The 11,284-nt window shown below is 39.5% G+C and overlaps 1 protein-coding gene across 14 annotated transcripts; it reads right to left on the bottom strand.

Annotated features, from left to right (window-relative positions):
* Positions 1 to 640: 640 nt before the first annotated feature.
* On the bottom strand, positions 641 to 10,908 carry cers3b (ceramide synthase 3b). 14 transcript variants are annotated; one of them, XM_049574275.1, is made up of 14 exons: positions 10,658 to 10,908; positions 10,348 to 10,497; positions 10,100 to 10,145; positions 7,593 to 7,769; positions 7,293 to 7,410; positions 6,241 to 6,279; positions 5,912 to 6,030; positions 5,759 to 5,816; positions 5,354 to 5,404; positions 4,591 to 4,683; positions 4,309 to 4,437; positions 1,472 to 1,578; positions 1,214 to 1,379; positions 641 to 1,091 (listed from the first exon to the last, which is right to left on the bottom strand). In XM_049574275.1, exons 4-14 carry the CDS (start codon positions 7,763 to 7,765, stop codon positions 972 to 974), a joined length of 1,173 nt encoding a protein of 390 aa, XP_049430232.1. In that variant the 5' UTR covers positions 7,766 to 7,769; positions 10,100 to 10,145; positions 10,348 to 10,497; positions 10,658 to 10,908; the 3' UTR covers positions 641 to 971. The 14 variants fall into 14 exon arrangements, with proteins under 14 accessions (XP_049430232.1, XP_049430234.1, XP_049430233.1 ...); XM_049574277.1 differs by having other exon boundaries at positions 7,593 to 7,766; XM_049574276.1 differs by having other exon boundaries at positions 10,100 to 10,115.
* Positions 10,909 to 11,284: the final 376 nt, after the last annotated feature.

Genomic DNA, 11,284 nt, shown 5'->3' with positions numbered 1-11,284 from the left:
GTCTTAAATTCAGATTAGATAAATAAATAAATAAATTTCAGTCATATTACCACTAACATTCTCCCAGCCTGACAGACCCCAAAGATTCTTTACAATCACTGGCAAGACCGAAAAATTGCAATAATAAATAGCATTTATGACAGCGATAAGATTCTGTTTACTTTTTACATTAAACACATTAAACTTAAACTCACCTATTTGTTGTCCTTAGTGTTCATTTTGAACTCACATTAGTGTGTTTACTTGGAAAGAATACTTACACGTGTGTCACACACACACACACACACACACACACACACACACACACACACACAAATATATATGTGTATTTCAACTGCAAGTTTGGCCTTAAATTTCATAGTGAGGTGGTATTAAAAAGGTATTTAAAAGTCTTAAATTTAACTTAAAATTTGTAGACACCCTGAATCTGTAGCACTGTGAAATATGTTATGGCAAAAAACATCAAGAGAATACAAAGTACTTTTCTACTGAAAAAGCTACTGAGATTTGAATGTACTTAAACTGCCACCCAACTACTGCAAAGTTAGTCTTGTAATTGAACTAAATGTAGTTAGTAGTACTAGTAGTTAGTAGTACTCCACAACACTGACAAATGAACACTTAGACGCACATACTGACATGTGAGTAATTAATATATTGTTATTAGCATCAAAATTATTCTTAACAATATACAAAAATGCAAAAACAGCATATTAAATTAGTCCTTCTCTATTTTTAATTACGAGTAGAATAAGAAAAGTTATCAAAGGTTCTGAATTCAGTGAAATCCAGAAAACCATGCAGCTTCAAATCAGTTTATGAATAATTCTTCACAGTTCCTGTAGAAATCATTTTCTCTCTTCAAGTGTATATAAACAATTAGATTCAGCTGCGATCCAGGCTGAATGTTCCCATGTGTCTGCTGTCCATTTTCCTTTCTCTCTCTCTCCGTTTCTGTCAGTCTGTGTGTGTCAGTGTCCATTGGCCCGGCCTCTGGCTCCAGACCCATTTATGTGACTCAGTTTGTGGTTTCTGTCCTTCGATGAGTCACTGTCATCCTCCTCTTCATCGCTCCTGTCATCGCCTTCCAACTGCAGGATGAAGATGAGCCACAGAGAAGAGGAAGAATATGAGGGTGACCCAAAGATTCCAGCAACTTTAAATGTGTATAGTTTTAATATCCTTCACATTTTGAATATGCACACAGAAATACCTGTGAACACACCTTGGTGAAGATTAACTTGTAAACCATCCGTGCTATGAGAAAAGCCCAGTAGAGGTGGAGTGTCAGGAGAACCACTAGCATCACATTGAAGAAGTAGTAGCCAAAGAAGGGAGCAAACTCCTCCACTGGGTACACCCATGTGCAGTGGATCAGCCTGTAGAAGACACAATATTCATATTACAAACCACTTTTTCACTGAGATCATCATCATGCGTCATGCTGCATCCTTCCATTTCACACACTTACCAGAAAGGAAAGATGACAAGTCTTGTCAGCGTAAAGAGAACTGTAAACACCACAAACAAGGTGTTGGCAGTGTGGTGCCACTTGGCGTAGTTTAATACCTTTGCACCCTATGAGAGAAAAACAGGGGAAAGTATCAGGTTCACTTCTTTATCTAAAAGGAATAATTCATAGTCTGCCATAAAGTTGCTGCAGGCATGTTTGCTAATCATTTTAAATCATGAAATAGTTCCTATGTAACAGGGGCATTCCTTTCCTATGCATGAATACCTGATTTAACTCTACATTAACTAATGTCCCACAGTATTACTTCTCTGACAGAGCCTCAAGAAAAAATGCAGTATTAATAGAGCTATATTGCTTTGATATTTGCTATTTAAAATAAAAACTGAGCCTCAGTGTACTATCAACCTTCTCTTCTATGCCAATTCTGATCCAGATTGCTACCTATAAATAAGGGCTGCACATTATGATGAAAACATGCAATATGCGACATTGTTGCTGAATATCAGAATAATGATACTACTTGTGATATGAAAGTGTAAGAAAAATAAAAGTGTACTCAGTGCCGCCTTTCTGGTGCTTTCAGTATACTACTCACATACAACAAACTGCCTGTTGAATTTTAAAAAGGAAAGGAAATTATTTCCAACATCCTTATTTCCAAACTTTGAACACCGAACTGAACACAAAGGGCACCAATAAATGAAAAGCTGGTACTTACATTTTAAAGTGCAGTTATCTACTGATACTCTCTTTCAACTAACTAAAAAAATCCCTGAGTATATTACGGTCCTTTGCCATGTGTTATTGAAAGCATAAAAAAACTGCTCTGAAATCTGAGTGGGATTTCTTATGTTACTGAACAGATAGCTGTTCAAAGTAATGTTGCGGTACTTGAGATTGATCATGATCTCAAGATCATTTTTGAAGGTCACGGTCTTATCTCAGACTTGACCGCCTTTTGATTCGGTCTTGTTGGTCAATTCAATTCAATAACCTTTACTGGCATGACATTTCTTATGTGTTGCCAAACACAATTACAATTTAAGACTGAAATTTAAAAAAAAAAACTATTAAAAACATTGTATTATTACAAATGCATAGACATAAATTCTAAAGGGGAAAAAAAACGTATTAAGTGAAACGTATTAATTGTTGTGTTGGTTGTCTCTCAGGCTGTGACATGCACTGACATATTTTGCTGCATCTATAGTGCTGACACTATTTTCTAGTCTGATCAGAGAGTGTGTTTACATTTAATTTTTGTAAAGAACTTTGTTCTTATGTCTTCGTATGTGCTACATTTTAGCAGGAAATGTTGCTCTGTCTCCAGGTGTCTCTAAAGACAGAGTCAGAGGACTTGGGCTTTCATTTCAAGGCCACCATTGCAGAGACATCACTAAATTGCCTGTGCAAAAAAAGGAATGTTGAATAAAGATGAAGTTGGTTTCTGCTCCTTAGTGTTTGTATTTGTTTACTCACAGAAAACAAAGGAACATTCCCACACATAAAAATCACCTCTGCAGTGCTATTTGATTATTTTATCACAACATAAGTCAAGGTACACTTTTACATTACGCATATTTACAGTATGTAAGTCAAAGGGGTAAATGAGGAGGAATATTCATTTTTTTCTGTGGGTATTTTATGGCAATGTGGATCTTTCAGATCAGTTTAAGGAGTGTCAATAGTTTGTACGTTCCACATTTTATTGTAAGTTAGGTTCTAGTCTAGTCTTGGTCTTGTCTCAATCTTGATATACTCTGTTCTTGGTCATGACTTGGCCTCAGTTTAGGTAGTTTAGACTACAACGCTTGTGCAAAGACAACTCAGTGTTTGTACATGCAGCATGGAAGGGCAGGACAGGTGGGTCCTCAGACCTGTTTGAGTCCTGCCTACAGCGATTTTAGTTATCAGTAAGACATCTTGTTGGCAGGTTTTAGGCTCTGCATCAAACTACTGAGACAACTATTAAGACACATTTTTACCTTTAGTTTTACTTGTTATTGTTATGCTTTTCTCTGAAGATGTAAAAATGTTGCTCTGCAATCTTAAATTACTGTTCAAATGATGACAAGTACAAAATGTTCCTTTGAAGCTCCAGTGTGTAAGATTTAGGGGATTAGCGACATCTAGTGGTGAGGATTGCAACCATCTGAAACCTTAGTGTTGATGGTTCAGGAGGTTTTTACAGGGAGTCAAATCATTCGCAGAGGTCTCTTTGTCTCCAAAACAAGAAGACTAGGTGATTAAAACCAGTAAAAACACTGAATAAAGCAGCTTCACGTTACAAAGCAGTATTTCTGTGTGCGGCCTGTCTGCAATGAGCACCTGCTAATGTGTGCTCACCTTTTGTCCCTGATAACTTACTGCGTGCTCAACTTTTTTATGATCAAGATATTCAGGTTTTTACTGGGAGCCAAATTAAACAAAAAAATCTGTGTTTTTTGGGTGCTCCTTGTGAGGGGCTGCAAACTGCGGTGGCCAATGTGATAATGTCAACGGCCCTATCTAGAGCCAGTGTTTGGTTTGTCCGTTCGTGCCTTCTGTAGAAACATGGCGGTGAAACACAGCAGTCTTCCTGGATGAGGACCCTCCCTAGCTAGGTAAAAACAGCTCACTCTAAGGCAACAAATTACTCTTTTTTTAGGTGATTATATGCTATTGAAAGCATAGCATTATGTTTATATTATATTATATTCCAATTCTGTCAATATACATCCCGTAATTCCACACACTGGACCTTTAAGTCAGTCTGTTACCTGCTAATACTGCACCAGCCCACAGTATGACCTAGATGATCTTGCACATGCACCACTGTAAAAACCAGCACTGACCTCCAGCAGTATGTCAGCGGAGTCATGAACCACCATCACAAGGGTTCCAATACGGATGTAGTTAGAAATCCAGGAGAAACCCAGAAGAGTCAGCGTGGCAAAATGATGAATCACCTGCTCTTTGAAATCCTATACACACACACACACACACACACACACGACAGACAAATGTGCACATGACACATATACATCCCTAATTTATATATGCATCTTTATAACAATGTATATAATAGAGGTTTCGTTTCAAAGTGATTTTATAGATCTGCACATCCGTACACTCACCTTCCGTTTCACATCAAACGTGAGGCTGAACAGCAGAGAAAGGTAGAAGCCCATTTCCAAGAGGTAATACCAGTACTGAGATGGCAGCATGGACTGCATAGGCACATAACACATGTATAAATGTTAACTATAGTGCATACTAGCTTCATAAATGAGGTAGAAAAATATAATGATAAATGGGAAATGTTTCTGCGGTTCCACTCATGAAAGGGGACCACTGATTACATTTTTCTGAGTAAAGGGACAGTAATGTTGATTTTGCTGAGGCCCATAACATACATGGTATACTTATAGTGATATGCTTGTTATAAAATGTATGTTATGTCTGTATAAAATGTGTAGTCATGCTATACAGAGACATATCAGTAGTGCAATCAGCTCTTGGGATTGTAATGAATGCAGGAAAGTGGATGTGGCAATGGTGCAGCCGGAGGAAGGAAACATTTATATGGACACCATTACATGGACACTATTTTGACACATGTTAAGGACTATGAATGGACATTTAACAGTGGTATGGCAGATTACCTACATGTCGTTTTAATACTGGTATATTGATTTACCACAGTTTATTGTTTTCCTTATAATTATTAGTTTTAATTTTATCGATTAGTATTAGTTAATCCTTTCCTAATTTTTTTTTCTGTTGAGATGGTTGGTGTTGTTGAAAATTTGAAACTTAATTAACTTAAGTCATAAAAAAGTGTGTACTGTTATATTGTGCAGGCCATCTTGATAGTGATGACATACTGTAAACACTTACCTGTTTAGGGAAGCCTGCCCAAACCTCCTTCAGATTATAAAGCCAAGGTTTCTACAGCCAACAAAAACATAGGGGGAGAGGAGTGTGAATGGGGAGTTGGAGAACAGCCTTGAAAAGGGTTTAACGTTGGCCAACGAGCTCATGCATGTTTGTTTGCCATGTCAACTGCCAGAGTGTGAGAAAACCCCCCGAAGCACAGAGAAACATGAGATAGGAGGAGAGACGATGAGGTTCACACACTTCACATTATAGTGAAATCATAGTGGTACACTCAAATAAGGATACACAGAGGAAGAAAAACAAAATAAGGAGGGAGAAATGTCCCACAACAGCCAAGCTAACAATTTACCCAAGAGACAAATCCTTTAATAGAAACATGGAAATGAAAAGACCAAAGCTACTTACATCATAAAGAGCTAGGACTCCGTAGACAAACGCAAAAGAATAAAACACACATCTCCAACTGTTGGCAAATATAAAACAATAATTTCAGATATTTAAACATGGACTCTTGTTCCCACATCACACACTCACATAATCACACATAAACTCACACACCTGGCCTCACAGAACCTCTTCCGAAGCCCTGCACGCTCCTGGTTCCTCCGCCTCTTGAACCAGACTTGAATTCTCCTTTCTGACCAGGTGGTCTTCTTACACAGAGCCCTCACATCGGCCTGGGACACAGCAGAAACAAACCATTACACTCTCTAACAAGATAGTTTACATCTTTTGAAGAGGAGTTGTATGATGTACTTATCCATAGTCAGCCCATTACATCCAGTAGATGTTGGTCAGCATGCTCCGAGTTTGGAGAAGCAGGCAGGAGTACCAACACGGAAATCAAAAACAGTTTGCTATACTGAGAACATTTTTCACTGCTTTACCTTGCCACAGACAGCCCTTTCTGACAGGAAGGTCAATAGCTGCAAAATAAAGCAAAATGAAGTAGAAGGTCCAGTGAACCCATTGTATAGTGTCCTCTATGAGGACAACACAGGGTCTCAGGAGGTTAAGGTGACTAAAAAATGTTGTTGCTGATCCGTCCAAAGCAGTGCATTGCTTAGCTTAGCTCTTGCTCGCTGACTGACATCTACTGTATGTAATACACGGACTATGGGTAAGTACCTCATACAACCCTACTTCAAAAGATCTGGACTATACCTTTAAGATTATACACCAGCATTATATTACTCTCTGATAAGCAAAAAGCAAAGCAAAGAGAACAACTTCATTCTGGTTAATACCACACGTAAAATGTTATGTAACAGTGGCTTTCAACTAGGAGTCCCTAAGGGAGTTCCAGGGGTTCCTCAGAAAATTGGAAGAAGTTTATCTCCACAAGTGAGCCCGATGTGAGTTAGAGGGGTGCTTTTCATTATGCTAAATTATGCTTCCTTGTGTCTTCTCTCCTCCTGTGACCCCTCCGCCATCATGGAGGATCTTCCAGTCCCTTAAATGCATCTTGAAAAGATGAGAAGCAAGGTTTCTGGAGGAGCTAAGAGCGAGGAAACAGGTGTATCCTTGCGTGTCTTGTTCACATCCGTCTCTCTCTCATATCCTCGCTGGGAGGAGCTAAGGCTTGAGGAAGACGTGAGTGAGGGAACCAAGGTGACATGTTAGCATAATGGAAAGCACCCCAAGAGTCATAAAAGTGACTATAATGATCAAAGGTTTCACTTCCTCCATGGTTATCCCCTCAACTGCAGAATTCTGGTCTGAATCATATCTAATAACCAAAATCTTTTCAGACAGAGGTCCCTGAAGCAACATCTGTGGCCTTATGTGTATCAATATAGGAGTCCTCCACATGAAAAAAGTTGAGAGCCACTGCTATATATCATATGTGTGACTGCTGATTGGGATTACTATGATACATATGATATTATCTGAACAACAATCCACCTTTGTTTTCAGGGAAATGCCCTTTTTAACATACCTGTGATGGAGTTCGTGCTTGGTTGCAGAAGTAGTTTTCTAATAAGGGGTTTCGTTCTGCTTTGAGACGTACTCTGTCCCTGATTCCCCAAACATTACCCAGTGGTGTGGCTACGTACCTGCAACAGCACAGAGGCAACATGACAATAAATGTATGACAGTCTATTGTTATCTGGTACAGCACAGCTTTGTTCCTTCTACACAGGAGTGGCCTTGGGTGTTCCACATACATAACATTGCTCCATAAAACTTGTGCAATATAATGACAGTATGCTGAAACCAGACGATTGCACATCCTCACCTCTCAAACAAATATCTGATGAAGAGCAAGCAGAGGGCGCTGGGCAGGACGGCGTAAAGTTGAGAGGCTTTGGCATAGACACGACCTTCAGTGTCCTCCAGATCAGACCAGGAGATGTTTGCTGGCAGCCACAGACGCTCCCACCACAGCCAATCACTGACTGTCTGCAACATGCTGCTGGGAAACACAGAATACACCCATTTAAGAAATTTTGTTTCATATTCAGATTTTACTGTCACATTCTTTTCTTAAATATTAAAAACAAAATCTTAAACTGTAGTGCTTGTTTCCAAGACAGGACATTAGTTCACTGATATCAAACATATTACATGTGATCAGTGGTGAAAAGAAACTAAGTACATTTACTAAAGTACTTGTATTTCACTTGAGTATTTCCATTTCCTGCTACTTGATACTTCTGCTCTGCTTCATCTTGGAGGTAAATATTGTACCTTTACTCTACTACATTAATTTTTAAAATTTTAATCACTAGTTACTTTACATATTCTGATTATTAATACAAAATACACTCACCGGCCACTTTATTAGGTACACTTGTTCAACTGCTTGTTAACCCAAATAGCTAATCAACTGAACACGTGGGAGCAACTCAGTGCATTTAGGCATGTAGACATGGTCAAGACAACCTGCTGAAGTTCAAACTGAGCATCAGAATGGGGGAGAAAGGTGATTTAAGTGACCTTGAACGTGGCATGGTTGTTGGTGCCAGATGGGCTGGTCTGTCAGAAACTGCTGATCTACTGGGAATTTCACACACAACCATCTCTAGGGTTTACAGAGGATGGTCTCAAAAAGAGAAAATATCCAGTGAGCGGCAGTTTTCTCACCAAAAATGCCTTGTTGATGCCAGAGGTCAGAGGAGAATGGCCAGACTGGTTCAAGATGATAGAAAGGCAACAGCAACTCAAATAACTTCTCGTTACGTGATCTCTGACTGAACAACACGTCCAACCTTGAAGCTACAGCAGCAGAAGACCACACCAGGTGCCACTCCTGTCAGCTGAGAACAGGAAACTGAGGCTACAGTTCACACTGGCTCATCAAAACTGGACAATAGAAGATTAGAAAAATGTTGCCTGGTCTGATGAGTCTCGATTTCTGCTGCGACATTCAGATGGTAGGGCCAGAATTTGGTGTAAACAAGGTTTCCATCCTGCCTTGTATCAACAGCTAAGGCTGGTGGTGGTGGTGGTGTAATGGTGTGGGAAATATCTTTTTGGACCACTCTGGGTCACAATGAGTTCACTGTACTCCAATGGCCTCCACAGTCACCAGATCTCAATCCAGTAGAGCATGGATCATGGATGTGCAGCCGACAAATCTGCAGCAACTGTGTGATGCTATCATGACAATATGGACCAAAATCTCTGAGGAGTGTTTCCAGCACCTTGTTAAATCTATGCCACCAAGAATTAAGGCAGTTTTCAAGGGAAAGGGTACTAGCAAGGTGTACCTAATAAAGTGGCTGGTGAGTGTATAATCAATTAATAAATTATGGTGTTTTAATATAGATTCAATTACCCAGCAATATATAAATAAATTGAAATGAGTGTCACCTGTAGCTGCAACATTAAAGTGATGAACACATTATTACATCAGTAATTATAATCAAATTATATATGTATTCTGAAATTGGTCAGATTCTGCATAAGGAGTACTTTCACTTCCAGACTTTAAGTATATTTTGATGCTAATACTTTTGTACTTTTATTTATGTAAAGACTTGAATGCAGCACGTTTACTAACAGTGAATTTCTTGAATGTAGAACTGTAGAAGACCTGACAGAAAAGATTTGACACTTTACACAAACAAGGGAAGATGTCATATCACATCACCATTCCATCACCATTTAAAAGAATAATACACAAAATATGATTAAAACACTGTCAGCTGTCCATAGTACTGTGCTCTCAGTGTATTTCTGTAGAAGCCAACTTTGAAACAATAAACTGGAAACGTGCTGGCACGCTAAAGCAGCAATGACTCTGGTCCACGTGGAGTCACAGCCAAATATGCACCAGTCTTTCTTTGTTTTGTATCTACAGTGCCAACTTTCAGTTGGGGCCGCTATGATTTGCCACTACCGCCTACTGGTCTGTGACGGTAAAACTGCTGTGTGAACATGCACTCATACAGGAAGTAAGTCAGTTAGAGATGGAGAGAACTACAATAGATAGACTATCAAAAGGGCGAGAAAGATAAAGAAGGGTGAGGAGCAATTCAACGAGGGTGAAGATTAGAGAAGAAGTAAAGTCCTCTTTCCCTTGGACTCTGGCCAGAAACGGAGTGTAGATAATAACACGTTCTTTAAACAGTTAGAAAACATTTAGAATGTGAATTCAAGGTCATAAATAATAACAAATATGTGCTGTGATGCCCTCATTTACTGAGTTGGATAGTGTATAACTCATGTTAGAGTGTCTCTAAACCTCAAAGTCAGTTAATAAGTCACCATGGGAAAACATTAGAAAACGGTCATACATACCTGCAGGCAGTGTTGTCTTGACAAGTAGCAACAGAAGAGAAAGAAGCTGAGGCAGAGAGTTTACGTAGAAAGAGTGTGTGACATAAAAAAAAAAGGAAAATACTGTGTGAAAACTTTAAAAATCTCCAATTTCATGCCCTCAAAGTGACGGCGTATTCAGCCCTTTGTTCCACGTTTACAGGATACATGCACTGATGTAAGTACAAACACAAACACACAGTGAAACACACACACGCACACACACTCACCTTCAGTATGTCCACTGTGAGACGTACAGGGACCTGTCTGTGTGAAGCCAGTCTGTTACTCATACAGTTTATGTACCGCACTTATCCACATCAGATAACAGCCCTGTATAGATCCTTCATGTTCAACCTTTCAGCAAGTGTGGAGCCATTCTTCAAAGACAGCGCACAGAAAAAGACTTTAAACAAAGAAGGCAAATATTTACTCATGAGCTAATGCTTTCCCTAACCTGTACGATGCACCGCTTGGTGTGCGAGGGCGACAGACTCCAGTGAACATGTTGAATTTTTGAGCATGTGTGTGGTCGCTCACCTGGATAGAAACAATGGGATCCTGCCCTCCCACTCTGTGTCTGCTCCTGTGATCACACCCTTGAGGTTGCACTGAGTCCTTTAAGGTAATGTTAGCTCAGCGCTGTATCACCCTAACTGCCCCCTGGAGCATTTTTTTTTTCTATTTTCAGTTGTAAATGTGGAGCTGCAGTGGCCGTTTGGGCGTGTGGGATAGTTTGCCTACCCTCACCTGCAAGAATTCCCTTGGAATGCTGGGAAGCCCCCACAAAGGCCCCATTCAGTGGTGGGACAGGGGAGGAGGAGCCAGTGGAGGTTGTGGATAGAGGAGAAAAGGGGAACTTTCACACACAAAGAGCAGGAGTGAAATATCACTCTGCATACTCTGGGTTAATAACAAACATACCAGCAAAAATAAACTGACCTTTGATACAATTAACTCTTGTCTTTGCTCAGTTTCTATGAGGAAAAATGCCCACCTCTAAAATATATTGGACATTTTTTTTTTTTTTTTACATATATACTTTGACAGGAGAACTTAAAAAATGCCAAGTTTCAAAAGGATCTATAGATAAAGCAACACATCACTGAGCATCCATATTGAAATATACAGGACACTAAGTCATTTCTCAGTGTTTCACCACACACC

This window comes from Epinephelus fuscoguttatus, linkage group LG4 (assembly GCF_011397635.1).
Source record: "Epinephelus fuscoguttatus linkage group LG4, E.fuscoguttatus.final_Chr_v1".
NCBI lineage: Eukaryota > Metazoa > Chordata > Actinopteri > Perciformes > Serranidae > Epinephelus > Epinephelus fuscoguttatus.
Note: the sequence above shows the minus strand (reverse complement) of the source record. Positions and strands in the feature narration are given on the sequence as shown.